General features: G+C 38.2%; 2 protein-coding genes across 2 annotated transcripts; both read left to right on the plus strand.

The window, feature by feature from the left end:
- The first annotated feature begins 677 nt into the window (after positions 1 to 677).
- Positions 678 to 4728, plus strand: LOC106419194 (isochorismate synthase 2, chloroplastic). The gene is made up of 15 exons (XM_013859952.3): positions 678 to 895; positions 992 to 1180; positions 1843 to 2087; positions 2182 to 2299; positions 2378 to 2494; positions 2588 to 2734; positions 2825 to 2899; positions 2999 to 3067; positions 3194 to 3312; positions 3390 to 3447; positions 3663 to 3773; positions 3935 to 4019; positions 4148 to 4245; positions 4353 to 4445; positions 4537 to 4728. Exons 1-15 carry the CDS (start codon positions 770 to 772, stop codon positions 4582 to 4584), a joined length of 1698 nt encoding a protein of 565 aa, XP_013715406.1. The 5' UTR covers positions 678 to 769; the 3' UTR covers positions 4585 to 4728.
- Positions 4729 to 11360: 6632 nt separating this feature from the next.
- LOC106419409 (protein NRT1/ PTR FAMILY 2.9) lies at positions 11361 to 13679 on the plus strand. The gene is made up of 4 exons (XM_022699994.2): positions 11361 to 11522; positions 11790 to 12007; positions 12103 to 12650; positions 12725 to 13679. The coding sequence occupies exons 1-4, from the start codon at positions 11426 to 11428 to the stop codon at positions 13602 to 13604; spliced, it is 1743 nt and encodes a 580-aa protein (XP_022555715.2). The 5' UTR covers positions 11361 to 11425; the 3' UTR covers positions 13605 to 13679.
- The last annotated feature ends 1591 nt before the right edge of the window (positions 13680 to 15270 follow it).

Raw genomic sequence — 15270 nt, forward strand, 5'->3', positions numbered from 1 at the left:
TAAGTTGAATAACTATGAATATATAAGAATTGTATCCAGTATATATATAGTTTACGGACCAACTCATACTAGGCTTTAGAGAACCACGTAGCTAAACCTGGTGGTAGAAAGAGAATTTAGGACAACGTTTGAGTCCCATAAATTAAGTTGTCACTTGATTCACGAAAATGAGATCATGTTTTAAGTTTCACTGGAAAATTTGAGGTTAAACAAGTTGTCGGTATTGTTCTTCTCAAAAGATTAGTTGAGTTTCAGCCCATATATCCCTTGAATTAAAAAAAAAAATCTACTCATGTGTATATCAAAGAAGATCATGACTTTGTTCGAACGTTTATCTAACCCACCAAGTATATTTGACAATGACAACGAATGGTGGTCACGCATATCGTGGTGAATTATTTCTTAATTAGTGGATCTAATCTAATCCGATCCAAAGATCTTCATTACCAATTAGGGAAACATTTTAAATAACATAGCTGTACTTTGTTTTATATACATACTTTAGACATTAGTCTATAATATCTTTCGGAATCACCAAGTTTTGCTGAAAAAAAAAAAAAGTTTTGCTGAAAATTTAAAATGAAACTTTAACTTAACACGGTCCCGTTTCACGATCACTGTTAATTAATTTGTAGTATTTCTTACGTGAGGGTCATGCCACCTATAAATTCAGACAAAGACATACCAATGCACACACTTCAACTCTCACTGTCTTTCATAACAAAATCATTATTACCAACATCTAGCTTATCATTCTCTCTAGTCTCTAATGGCATCGCTTCACTGTTCATCTTATTTTCTGGGCACAAATCTTACAAAACAAAACTCCATTGCGATCTTCCACAGCTACTCTCCAACCTCATTTACCAAGCTTGCCTCTCGTGTCTCTCACCAGGTTCTTCTTCTTTTCTCCAAAATCTTTCACTTGTTGCGTTTCACTATATATATATATATACGTAATGAACGAATACAAACCATCGGCATGAAACAGAGGTTCCTACTCTGCTCGCTGGCCATGAACGGGTGTGAGGCTGACCATAAAGAGCCACTTGGCACGGTAGAGACAAGAACTCTATCCACGGTTACGTCACCGGCTATTGCGACGGAGAAGCTGATAACCGCCGTCTGTAACCTTAAAACCGAACCGCCTTCGTTCTCATCCGGTATCATCCGATTACAGGTACGTAATAGTTTTCTCCATTTTGTGCAATAAGACATTCATACTTACGCCACGTGGAGATCCAGCATTGGTATGTGTGATGTTATTTTCATTTACTCTTGTCGGTTGCAAGAATCATTGAATGACTATTTAAAAATATTATTGTTAGAGGCAGGGGTCCGAATTTGAATTATTTTGCAATCATTGTTAAATTAAATTATACAATATTTTACAAAATAAATTATTGTATAAATAAGAAAATACAAAAAACATTTATTTTATTAAATTTGAAAAAATACATTTCTTTATTCAGTGTATGATTCTACAGTATTTTACAAAATAAGTTATTGTAAAAGTAATAAAATACCAAAAAGATATGTCTCTTATTCAATTTAAAATTCTACATTATTCTACAAAATAAATTATTGTAAAAGTAACAAAATACCAAAAATATTTCTTTTATTCAGTTTGAAAAATATTTTTCTTTTCTTTTATTCAGTTTAAAATTCTACAGTATATTACAAAATAAATTATTGTAAAATATTATATTTATGTTTACGTCAAATTTGAAAACCTTATTAAACACGGCTTTGTTCCGTTCATTATATTCATAATCTTTCCCGCGCAAAATCAAAACAAAAACCATAACTTTTCTAAGAGCTTTTAAATCTTGTGACCAACAGGTTCCCATTGACCAGACAATCGGAGCAATAGATTGGCTTCATGCGCAAAATGATGCTCTTCCTCGCAGTTTCTTTTCATGTCGTCGCAGCGACGCTGGCCGTCAAGATCTTCTCCAAGACTTGGCGAGCGAGAATGTGAATGGATCATCTGATCGTAATCCGGTCAGTGTTGCTGGAATCGGGTCTGCTGCATTTTTCCGTGATCTGAGCCCATTCTCTCATGATCACTGGAGATGTATCCGAAGGTAGTTAATTTCTTGATATTACAAGAACAGAGAAACTCGAGATGTTCATGAAAGTTTGATTCATTGTGTTGTTGTTTGGTGTCTGTCTTCTAAGGTTTCTGTCTTCGACGTCTCCTTTGATTCGTGCGTACGGTGGATTTCGGTTTGATGCTAGAGGAAAGATCGCTGTCGAATGGGAACAGTTTGGCTCCTTTTATTTCACAGTGCCTCAGGTATGACAGACAATCTTGATTTCTTTCAAGAAAGTTTTTATTACCAGTTTTTTATTGGTTGAATGATACTTTTCATAGGTCGAGTTTGTTGAGTTTGGGGACAACTCAATGCTGGCTGCAACTGTTGCTTGGGACGAGGAGATCTCATGGACGCTTGAAAATGCTATTGAAGCACTTCAGGAGACTATGCTTCAGGTTCACTATCCTTTGAAAACTCTGCTCCTTACTTGGCTTGTACAGCAAAAAGAAAAAAAGTCTTAGGATGATCTTTATACTTGGTTCAATCAGGTTTCTTCTGGAATAAAGAGAGGAAGGAGAGAATCTTTAGGAGTTTCTGTTGTTAGCAAGAACCATGTTCCTAGTGAAGGAGCCTATCACCCTGCTGTAACTAGTGCTCTGGAGATTATAAAGGCCGAAAATTCACCCCTAAGCAAGGTACTTTAGGAACCATATATAAATCTTATTTTTTACTTTAATTCATTTATTGGTTTTCATGAACCTGATGATTTTGGTTTTGGGAATCAGGTTGTGCTTGCACGCAGCACTAGAATCATTACTGATACCGATATTGATCCTATTGCTTGGTTAGCACGGTTGCAGGTGTCTTTTCTTCCCTAGCCCATTCTTTACTCTTAATCACTTTCTACAGTTATTGCCATTGTAAATGTTCAAACCTCAGCCTAATTGTTAATATGACAGCGTGAAGGACAAGACGCGTATCAATTCTGTCTTCAGCCACCAGGTGCACCAGCATTCATAGGAAACACGGTAGGTTTATACTTAAGTCTACATCCTTATAAATAAGATATTGACACACTCTGTTGTTTAGCTGCTGAGAAAAAATGTGGAATCAAGTGTTGGTTCTGAGTTCTGACATACATCTATATGGAACAGCCTGAGAGACTCTTCCACAGAAAACATCTAGGTGTCTGCAGCGAGGCGTTGGCTGCAACCAGGCCTAGAGGTGATTCAGCAGTTTCGGATATGGAAATAGAGCGTGACTTACTAACCAGGTCAATACTTTTATTGGATGCATGTTTAGAAACTTATAAGTATGCAGGCTGATATCATTTGCAAATATTTTTTGCAGTCCTAAAGACGATCTTGAGTTTTCCATTGTGCGAGAGAAAATAAGAGAACAACTAAATGTATGTTCTCCATGAACCGCAGTTCCCTGCTTCAAGTAGAAGCCTAGAATAATGCCTTCAATTTACATTTTTTAGACAATTTAATAATAATAATTATGTCACTTGTTTCATACAACAATCAGCTTTCTTTAGTGGAAACTTAGTTGTCTATGAAAAAAACTTAGTTTTCTATGAATAAAGAAATGCTAGAACATGTTTCATCTTCTGCTTTGCAGGCTATATGTGACAGAGTAATTGTGAGGCCCCCCAAAACAGTGAGAAAGCTTGCAAGAGTACAACACCTATATTCTCAGTTGGCAGGGCAGCTAAGAAGAGAAGATGATGAGGTTAGATAACCGTTTTGTATGGTTTAATATGCCATGACCAACTTAATCACTTGATTTGTTGTGCTTCTTATTTGAATATATTTATATTCATTTATAGTCATCTTGGCGTTGAGTGAACAAAGCTACTATTTACTCCAAAATATGGTTTTGTTTATTTTCAGTTTGACATCTTAACTGCTTTGCATCCAACGCCAGCTGTTTGCGGATGTCCAGTAGATGAAGCAAGGCTTTTGATTAAGCAAATTGGTAAAATATGCTTTGATTTTGCCATTTTATACTTTTAGCACTAAAATAGATGCTTACACTTAGTGGGTTATGATAAGTTTTTCCTATGTACTGAGATTTGATTCATATTCTTTTTCTTCTTTTTTTAGAGTCATTTGATAGAGGAATGTATGCTGGACCTGTTGGATATTTTGGTGGTGGAGAGAGTGAATTTTCTGTAGGCATAAGATCTGCTTTAGTCGAGAAGGTGAGTATTTCTTTTACTTATAACAACTTTACTCAGTGTAGAAAACTTACTGTTATGTCATTGCACGTATCTGATCTCTTCTTTATTTATTTTTGTGTGTTTCTCAGGGTCTTGGAGCATTGATCTATGCAGGAACCGGAATAGTTTCAGGAAGCGATTCATCCTCGGAGTGGAACGAGCTTGATCTTAAGATCTCTCAGGTGAGAAATTTTTGTTCTTTAAGACATCAATGCAGTTTTCATATCTTTATGAAATCTGAACATATTGATAAATATATGTTTGTTCCTGCAGTTCATTAAATCACTTGAACATGAACCAGCTTTGCAGCCGATCAACTAAAGAAAAACAACTGAGATTGTTTCGTAAATTAAGTTGCTATATTTAAATTGCTTTGTATCATTCATTGTGTGTCTGGTGCCAATGTTGTAAACTAAAAGTAAATCTAATGATGCTGCATCAAATTTAAATCTTTTTGTTTAGCTATTTGTTGTCTAGTTTCTGACAAAGATAAGCCTTGCAAAGTTGGTGTATGACGCACGTTATGATCCAAAGCTGACGTCTACAAGAGAAAATGACATTCTTTTTACAACAACAAAAGACAACAATTACCGCTCCAAAACAAATATTTTTTATTAGATGGTTAGCAAAGAGCAGTAATAAGATTCTATCGATAGTGATAGTGATAGGGCTAGTAATCAAATGGGATTTTATCAATAAGAAAAGAGAAAGATAGAATCCTATTTGTTCCCCCTTATAATTTTAAATGTGATCCAAAAGCTAATCTGCATTTCCTCCTCCCATCAGGCATATTCTCTTCTACTTGTTCTCAGAATCATATCTCACTATTTAATTAAGAGTAATTGGTGCCAGTGCACCCAAAGACACCTCTATCTAATCATATCTCACTACCTCTGTGTTGCATGTCAGATTGCTCCTTCCCAACCATTGGATAATTCCATGGCTCGTGCATTGTCGAAAAGAAAACTAAACAGTCCCACTTTTCCTTTTTGCATGACCTTTTTATTAATCGATATATAGTTACCACTTCTTAATAAATAGAATTTACAAGATATGCTCAAAAATCAAAAGTTTTTTTATTTATTGAGAAGTGGTAACATTTTCATTGGCCGCTATCTATGAATGTAGCCTCCTAACATATAACTTAATGTCATTGGTAATATTTTTATTGGCCGTTATTGATGCATGTAGCATGCTAACATATAAGTTAACATATGTAAATTTCTGATTGCGAGATTTAGCTTTCACACTAAACAATATATCAACTAACTAACCATCTATCAAACTATGTATCAGCCAACAAATTATGTATATTCACAAACAAGGTTATTCAGATGAATGGATCATGTCTCAGATGAGTTCGTGAAACACATCGAAGGTTTTCAAATCCTCCATGTGGTGGTTATGGTTAGGAAATCAGTGATCATGATATATGTCTGGTTAGCTGCTACAAATTTGTATTAGATGATATAAGTTTTGTTAACTACAACAAAATATTACAAAAGGTTACAAATTAAGTGTTTGTTAACCAATAAATGGTTTATTAACCGATATATGGTTTGTTAACTGCTAAAAACATAGTTATAAAGTAGTGGGCGTTAGATGATTTACCATATATTCTCAATCTGATAAAAAAAACATGAGTTGAAGGTGCAGAGAGCGATGTAAATAGTTGTTCTTAGTTGGTACATGATTTGTTATTTGATAAAGTTTGTCATATGTAGAGATTTCCTATTATCAACATTTTACTTGATGCATGCTTCGAAAAATATGTTACTTCGGCCGGTAAAAAATACTATATGTAAACAAAAAAAGCAATAAATATCATACTGATCCATAAACATCTTATTAGATATGCTTGTGTTGTCTATGATAACAGTTAACCTATAATTTAACGTTCCTTTTATCTCTAGCATATAACTATGCATGTTAACCGCCAAAAAAATGTTACACACCAATGCTAATTGTGTGAATTCCAAGTTTAATTTTGGCAATCCAAACATACAGTCGTTTACTCTAGACAATAGATTTGTAATATGTTAATAACAAAATTTAACTTCTAATGTTAACCGATTGAAGTTTTCCAGCAAAAAAATCACGTTAGCGATAGATAACATTAGCATAAATATTATGTAAACATGTTGATTAAAATTATTATTATATAAAAGGAGAAATGTGTGATTTACTTCAAAAAAAATATTTTAAAAAAAAAAAATAAAAAAAGAAAAAGAAAAAAGAAAAAAGAAGAAAAGAAACTGCCAAAAAAGCTGTCCAAGTAAAAAAAAGCATTACGTAGAGTCGCAGAGCGCCCTACCAAACCTGCTCGAACTGATGTATCAGAACTGTGGTAGTTCATGTCTTCATGTGTCAGACACGAAAAGGGTATTTTTGACAATTCAGCACCAAAAGGGTATTGTGCTGCTCAGTTACTTCACATCATACGCAAACAGCTAATTTGGTTTCTTATTGTGGATATTTAGCCATGGGCATTCGGGTCTTCGGGTCGGGTTCGGGTCGGGTCGTCTCGGGTCCGGGTCTTTCGGGTCTTGTATTTTAGGACCCAATCGGGTAATTTGAATTTATCGGTTCGGGGTCGGTTCGGGTTTTGTCGGGGTCGGATCGGTCCGGGTCAGGTTTTCAGAGAACCGTAAAAAACCCGATAATTTCGGTTTCCTTCGGGGTCGGGTCGATTTCGGGTAAAATTCATCGGTTTCGGGTAAAATTCGAAAATTTCGGGTCGGGTCCTACGGATAACCCGAAAATTACACCACTTCCATGACATTACCTACTTTAAAACCTATACTATACCACAACTGAACTTGACAAATGAGCATGTTTAACACAGATCAGAACCGTACATATCAATAAACGTTTAAAACATCAAATTCAAACTTTCATGTTCCACAATCCAACACGACAAAGTCAAATAAAAACATCACAAACTGAAACACAAAGGTTCTGAAAACACAAAAACAACACCAAGGCAAATGTCCAAAGCGAAACAAAGGGAAAAACAAACAAGACTGAGACATGGAGAATCATTTTCCAGTACACGAGAAGCGAGTAATCAGTTTCCATCTCTTAAGTCTCTACTGAACTACTCTCTACTCTCTACCACCTGAAACTAAGAAGTAAGAACATTAAGAACGACAAGTACAAAGAATGACAAGTAACATTCAGATTAAAAAGTACAAACTACAAAGAATGACAAGTAACAACTAACAAGCTTACGGCTTACCATTGCTGCCATTTCTTCACTCATGAGTCATGCCTAAAACCAGGTTCAAATTCTAATAAAATAAAAAAAACTAAAGGTTAGTAAATTACAAGTAACAAGCTAGTAACAAGCAGTCAAGCATACATAAAACTTGGAAAAAATAATAACAGAGATTCGAAATTACCTCTCATAAGATCATCTTCTGCCTCCACCTCCTTAAGTAGCTGTTCTTGTCTTATAATTCCTCTGCCACTGACTTTAATTTCACATTTTAGCCATTGCTCGGTGCACATTAATACTTCTATCATGTAATGTGTCAAGCAGCTTCGGCTTGGATCCAAAACTCGACCACTTGTGCTAAAAGCAGATTCAGAAGCAACAGAACTCACTTGCATTGCAAATGCATCCCTAGCTAATAGTGATAGAACCGGATACTTACCACTATTTCCCCTCCACCAAGAGAGTACATCGTACTCTGTACCATTCATCACATGATGATTCTCCGCACTCTCTTTCAAATAGAGATCCAACTCGTTTGTCTTTTCCTGAAAACCAGCTTCTTGGCCAAGCTCCTCATAGATGTCATTCATGCTCTCATATGCAACACCATTCCCAAGTACTGTTCTCTGAGATACTTCTTCAACAAACAGATCTTGAGACTGAGAAGAGGTACCTTGAGACTGACTATGATGAGACGCAGTAGTGGACCCTGGCCCTCCATTCTTGTTCGCGTTGTAAATGTTGTTGTACTCATTGAACAAATCCCTCAAAATGTCTTCGGTTTCTTTAGCTAACTGAGTCGCCTCAACACTCTCTTTTCCATACAAGTTCTCAAAATATTTAGTTACAAACTTCATCTTCTTCGTCGGGTCAAGAACACCAGCTACAATGATGAGTTTATTCATCTCCACTTTCTCCCCAAATGGATCCCAATACTTGCCTAATTTTCCTAGCATAGATGCAGCTTTAGACCTCAATATTGCATCAGGACCAGGAGCAGTGCTTAACCCACTAATATTTCTCGTGACTGTGTAGATAGCGTGATAAAACTTGTGCGCACAGACTGAAGTTGAAGCTGACAAAACCAATGTAGCTTGGTAGAAAATGATTAAGAACTGGACTAACCTATCAACAGCTTCCCAATCCACTTTAGTTGGTGGTCCAATTCGTTTCTCTCCTTGCACAAACTCGTTGAAGTAATCATTATATGGCTTGTCTTCTGCTTCCATCTTCTCAAAAGCCACTTTAAACTTCATTGCCTGCTCTAGCATCAGATACGTGGAGTTCCATCTCGTGGTGACATCCAGAGGCAAGCTTCCTCGCTGAAGTTTTCCTGACTCAACACGCTGCTCAAAGGCTATCTGTCTCTGCGTTGAATACCTCACATACAAAATACCATTTCGAATTGCATTTATACTGTTGTCAGCTTCCCGCAAACCCTCCTTGACAATAAGATTCAAAATGTGAGTAGCACAGCGAATATGTAGAAAACGACCTTCTAAAACCATCGCATCATCTCCAATCTCCTTGAAACCTTCCTTAAATTTTGTCATAGCTGAACCATTAGCGGTAGCGTTATCCACAGTGATGCAAAACACTCTTTTGATACCCCATTCTTCTAAACAATCAAGAAGAACCTTAGAGATAGTTGATCCTTTATGATCAACAACGTTCTTGAATCCAATGATGAGCTTCCTTAACTTCCATCCAGCATCTACGAAGTGAGCTGTGATTACCATGTAGCTTGCTCTTGTATAAGGCGCAGTCCAAATGTCAGTAGTCAATGAAAGCCTTTGCTTGTTCTCTCCAAGTATCTTCTTCATCGCCTCTTTCTTTTTCACATACATCTCTACTATATCTCGTCTGGCTGTTCTCCTAGAATGAGGTGAGTAGAGCTTCGTTTTATCGCAGAAATGCTTCCACGCTAAGCTGTCTACCCAAGACAAAGCTAACTCTCCCAAGACCATCATCTCGTTTGTAGCTTCCCTAAAGACTGTTTTAGATACCTTGCACACCATAAGATCACCATCTTCACCGACTGGAGACATCACACCTTGTGTACCAAACCTATTCGCTGCTTGCCACACCTGGAAACTCTTGCAAGCGAGATTCAAATGCTTTGACAAGCTAGTTGTTCCAGACTTGCTCGCACTTGCCATCTCTTTCCCACAGTAGTTGCAACTAGCTCTGTCCTTATCTTCTATCTTTTTGGTGAAATGATCCCACACCCATGATCTAGCCTTCTTTGAACTACCGCCTTCATCTGTTTCTTTACGCTTGTTTTTATTTCGAGAAATTGGTGTCCGAACTTCATCTCCGAAAGCATTAGTATCATCACCATCATCGCACATTGGATCAACTGTCGCCTCTGGATGTTCACAAGACGCCATCTATATGATACACAAAAGAAAAAGTTACAAACAAGAACTTGAAACAACAACTCCAAATTGAACAAGAGGACCGAGTTTGAGAGTTACCTTCGATCGATTACGAGACCGAGACGCCTCTGATGGAGGAGACGACGCTGAGCTTCGAAATTGGCGCCTTGGTTCCAGTTTGTGGTTGAATCAAACGAGATATACAATATTGATTGAGTATCGCTTAAATTTCGGGAAGTGGAATCGATTTGAGAGATAAATGGAAAGTAGAGGAATCAGGAAAGGATTAGGGATTTAGGTAGCTTAGGCGCTTAGCATGTTTCGGGTCTTAGAAAAACCGACCGGGTATCGGGTAAGATCCGACCGGGTATCGGTTCTCCGGGTCTTGAATAAGGCTACCCAATAGGGTATTTTAGACGGGTCGGGCAAGGATCCGAACCGGGTTTATCGGATCGGTATCAGATCGGGTCGTCGGGTACGGATTTTATGCCCAGGGCTAGGGATATTTAACAGCTAATTTGGTTTCTTATTGGGGATATTTACCTCATTGTCTCTTTAATTAAATGCTTTATTCATGTACCCATAGTCTAAAAGACACATTTCTATTATGAGATTAATATAAATATTCTTTTACCCATCACTTGAGGAAGTAAATAAACAACTTGTTAGATGTGACTTAGTGTAAAACTTAAAATATACACATAAAAAGGTTCATGATAAATCTCTAATTAGTGATTCTTAATTACAACATAGTGATATATGTGCATGCACCATGGTTGATAGATAGTTATAAAAGGATAGTTTACCACAGAAATATACAACTTACCTTTGCTGACTGTTGAGTGCTGAGGCTCATATTTACCACAGGAAACAAACTTTTCAGTGTGAAAATGAGAAGTAAAGAGACGATCATTGCGATAAAAAAATGATTTTCCTTCAAAATGCTTGATTAAAGTTTGAGAAACGGCAACGAGGAGATTCCCTTTTATAGTATTTGAAAATTAAAATTAAAAACTTTGTATGTTTTATTGCATTCAACTAAAAACCATTTGACAATAAATAGTAATCTATTTTTCTCCCATTATCAACAAGCCTCGGTTCTATTGTCAATGTAGGTTAACAACTTTTTATTTTCGTATCTTCATGTTATCTAATAATAGCTACCTAGATGAAAAGTAAAGGATAAATTCCTTGTCCATGTTATAAAAGATGAATTATTGTGATTGCAACTTAATGTTTAAACAAAGGAGAATATTCATTAGCCATGACAACAGATAAAACGAACCGTGAACGTTCCTCTTACAACAAACAAACAGAAAAATGAAATATGCGTTTGCTGACAAATAATTATGGAATACCAACTCATGTCCTCTCCTTTTGATAAAGTGGAGTCTTTATTAAGTCAAACAAATATCTACTCAAACACTTTTGTTTGGACCGTTTGGTGTAATGTCCAGTGAACTTTTTGGTTCTTTTAGTGAAGTCCTTTGCCCCTCCAACTTCTATATATACCTGCATATACACACATACACATTACACACATTTATTGAGAGCAGAGTAGAAAGCAATGGAGGCTGAAAAGACAGAGAAGAAGATTACAGAGGAAGAGGATGATGAGTCTAAGATCATCTACAGAGGGTGGAAAGTCATGCCCTTCATTATTGGTACTAACTGATCCATATCTCTTAAACTGTTTTTTAACTTATATTATTAATATTGAAACAAAACAAGATTATAAAGTATACTGCAACCTTACAACTAATATCGTTGAGAATATGATATCTTATTATTTACATAAATATCAATTAATTGATGATAACCAAATTTTTTTCTGCTTTTCTTTGTCTACCACGTTTCACTTCTTTTCTTTGCTTTAAAATCCCATATTTTATATAACATTTTGATTAGTGTGCTTTGTCTTAATTTGTTAGGAAATGAGACATTTGAGAAGCTTGGAATAGTTGGGAGCTCATCAAATCTAGTTATATACTTAACCACGGTTTTCAACATGAAAAGCATCACGGCAGCGACAGTAGTCAACATCTACTCTGGTACAAGCAACTTTGGCACAATCGTCGCCGCTTTCCTCTGCGACTCTTACTTCGGCCGCTACAAAACCCTATCTGTCGCCATGATCGCTTGCTTCCTCGTAAAACCAAAACCTAACAACCCATGTTACAAAACTCAATGATCCTGCTGTTTATGTCTGAACGTATGTATCTTCTTTTTTTGTCTGATTCAAAGGGTTCGGTGGCAATGGACCTAACAGCAGTGATCAATCAGCTGCATCCAGCTAAATGCGCTAAGGAAATAGGAAGCGTGTGCAAGGGGCCATCCATCGTACAGATAATGTTTCTCGCCGGAGCAATGGTTTTGCTAGTGATCGGAGCCGGTGGGATTAGGCCATGCAATCTCCCGTTTGGTGCTGACCAATTCGATCCTAAGACTAAAGAAGGGAAACGAGGGATTGAGAGTTTCTTTAATTGGTATTTCTTCACCTTCACGTTTGCTCAAATGGTGTCGTTAACGGTCATCGTCTACGTGCAGTCGAACGTGAGCTGGAGCATCGGTTTAGCCATCCCAGCTATCTTAATGTTTCTTGGTTGCCTCATCTTCTTCTCTGGTTCTAAGCTTTATGTCAAGGTTAAACCTAGTGGCAGTCCTATTCACAGCATAACACGCGTCATCGTAGTCGCAATCAAGAAAAGGAAGTTGAATCTCGTTGGTTCGATGTACACCCACACTGCAAAGGACTTCAGGAACTCGAAACTGAGCCATACAGAGCAGTTTAGGTTATAAGAACTTTCCCTTTTCCTATTAGTTTCTTGCGGAACAAGTCACAAACGTTTTAGGTTTTTTTTTGCAGGTTCCTTGACAAAGCGGCAATCCAAACGCCAGAGGACAAGCTCAACATAGACGGCTCTCCGGCGGATCCATGGAAGCTCTGCAGTATGCAGCAAGTGGAAGAAGTGAAATGCGTGATTCGGGTGCTTCCGGTTTGGCTCTCAGCAGCCTTGTTCTATGTAGCTTATATACAACAAACAACCTACACAATCTTCCAGTCTCTTCAATCCGATAGACACCTCGGTTCAAAGAGTTTCCAGATCCCTCCCGCCACTTATACAGTCTTCTTGATGCTTGGAATGACGATATTCATACCTATCTATGACCGCGTCCTTGTACCTTTCCTTAGAAAGTATACAGGCAGAGACAGCGGTATCACTCAACTGCAAAGAGTTGGAGCAGGAATGTTTCTATGTATCACAAGTATGATGGTGTCAGCAATTGTAGAGCAACGCAGAAGAACTGTAGCTCTCACAAGACCGCCACTAGGCTTTGCACTGAGGAAAGGTGCAATCTCTTCGATGTCCGGTATGTGGCTGATTCCTCAGCTAGTGCTAATGGGTGTGGGAGACGCTCTAGCTGGAGTTGGTCAGATGGAGTTTTACTACAAACAGTTTCCAGAGAACATGAGAAGTTTCGCTGGTTCTTTGTATTATTGTGGGATTGGATTGGCGAGTTACCTCAGCAGCTTTCTGCTATCAGCTGTGCATAATATCACAGAGGGATCTTTGGGTGGGAATTGGCTTCCTGAAGATCTAAACAAGGGAAGACTGGAGTATTTTTACTACTTTGTTGCTGGTATGATGACTATAAACTTTGCTTATTTCTTATTAGTCTCACATTGGTACCGTTACAAAGATGTTGTGGCCAAGGACAATGACATAGATAAGGTTTCAGTGTAATAACTATTCCCTCTTTGGGTTTAGGATTTTGAGTTGGGTTTGAGATGAATAAATATACACGACCTTTGAACAAAACATTACATACAAATACAACCCAAAATGTTCATATAAGGACCATAGCTTCTGTATAAACCGGAAAAATCAAAGCGCGGAATTATTATTATTAATTTTTTTTATAACACCAACTTATATTAAAAGATTCAAAGAGCTTGAAAGTTTACAATTGAAGCATAAGATAACATGCTCGACAGTACAACGAAAGTAAAAAGCAATACGAAACATAGAAAGATAAATCCTATAAGATGCGAGTCAAGCTCATCAAGATGAAGAACCTCATGGAGAAGTTTCACCTTAATCCAAAAAGCTTGTTCGTGAGAACAATTGATAGTTGAAATCGACGTTGATACACCAATAAAAAGCGGTTGGACTGTTGCCCGGCAAGATCTTTTGGTGAGAAGCTCATGGGCTTGGGGCAAAACCGAGAAGAAGAAGTCCTATCTGACTAGAGTTGGCACTGAAGTTGACACAGTCAGTTTTAAATTCAACAAAGCTTCTCAACGAGACTGTGTGAATCTCAAAAGCTAACTTAGCCTTCATAAGGACGCTTAGGACAATGGAGTTGGATGACAGACTGAACGGTTTAATCGGGTCGAAACCTCGGCCCTCAACATTACCGTCTCGAAGCCAATAGTTTGTAACCGGGATAGACCTGAGCCTAATATCATCACACTCGTTCTGGATGAGCGTATTTAAGCAAACGCCGGGTAAGAGGTAGAGGGCTTCAGTACGGTCGAGTCTCCTTGCACTAGACTTCGGAGTGTTCCTCCGATTTGTTGGAATGAGAACATATGGCAGTGGAGGAGCGAGCTGACCTTATTCTATAGCAGCTCCGGTTTGAAGGTCGGGTAGCTGACTCTGCGAAGAACAGTTGATGCTTGAGAAGACGGTATAGTGTGATGGTGTAGTGTGATGGAGACGCAAGATTGACATAGAATCGAGTAAATTTGGCGAAACCACACTCTAGCACAGTAAATACGACGACGAGGAGGGAGGTGGGCGAAAGAGGCGAGGGAGACGGTGATGTAGGAGTTGTGATGGGAGGGTGAACGGGGTATTGGGCCTTGGGAGGGTACAGAGACGGCAAACATCAAGCAAAGAGTATGCGTCTGTGTAGGACTCCGAAATGATGTACACAAGATTCGACACGGCAGAGAGGCGTAACCTCGTTTGGTGTTGGCTTGTTCCGGCTGAGAGAAGAGATTGAGCAGTGCAGCCGGAGGAGAGATGGCTACAGGGAGACAAGCAGATCTGTTAGGCCACCGCTGAGCTGAGCAGATCCATACTTTCCACTCGAACTAGGTGGAGTAGCGGCGATGACAAGACGTTCAGGCGAGGCAGTAATGGTACGACGCGGGGTGAAACCATGACGGCAAGACGAAGGGTTTCAACAGCAAAAGCAAAACAAGAGCTCGAAGCAGTGACGGTGAGATGCGTGACGGCGGAGGTAGTTAGCTGAACGGAGAACATGACGAAGAGAGCATAAAAGATGAGTCGGACCATGGCGGAAGAGGAGATGTGGCGACGCCGGCAACCGGAATCCGTCACCGGCGTCGAGGTGGTTGAGCGATGGAGGCGCCTTGGTTTGTGTGCCAGAGAGAATTATTTT

Source organism: Brassica napus, chromosome C5, assembly GCF_020379485.1.
Source record: "Brassica napus cultivar Da-Ae chromosome C5, Da-Ae, whole genome shotgun sequence".
Lineage (NCBI taxonomy): Eukaryota > Viridiplantae > Streptophyta > Magnoliopsida > Brassicales > Brassicaceae > Brassica > Brassica napus.

Coding starts and splice junctions, on each gene's coding strand:
- LOC106419409 (XM_022699994.2), top strand. CDS start 11,426: ATGGAGGCTGAAAAGACAGAGAAGAAGATTACAGAGGAAGAGGATGAT. Junction 12,008..12,102: donor CCATGATCGCTTGCTTCCTC/GTAAAACCAAAA, acceptor TCTGATTCAAAG/GGTTCGGTGGCAATGGACCT. Junction 12,651..12,724: donor AGCCATACAGAGCAGTTTAG/GTTATAAGAACT, acceptor TTTTTTTTGCAG/GTTCCTTGACAAAGCGGCAA.
- LOC106419194 (XM_013859952.3), top strand. CDS start 770: ATGGCATCGCTTCACTGTTCATCTTATTTTCTGGGCACAAATCTTACA. Junction 2,300..2,377: donor TTTATTTCACAGTGCCTCAG/GTATGACAGACA, acceptor TACTTTTCATAG/GTCGAGTTTGTTGAGTTTGG. Junction 3,068..3,193: donor CAGCATTCATAGGAAACACG/GTAGGTTTATAC, acceptor TATATGGAACAG/CCTGAGAGACTCTTCCACAG.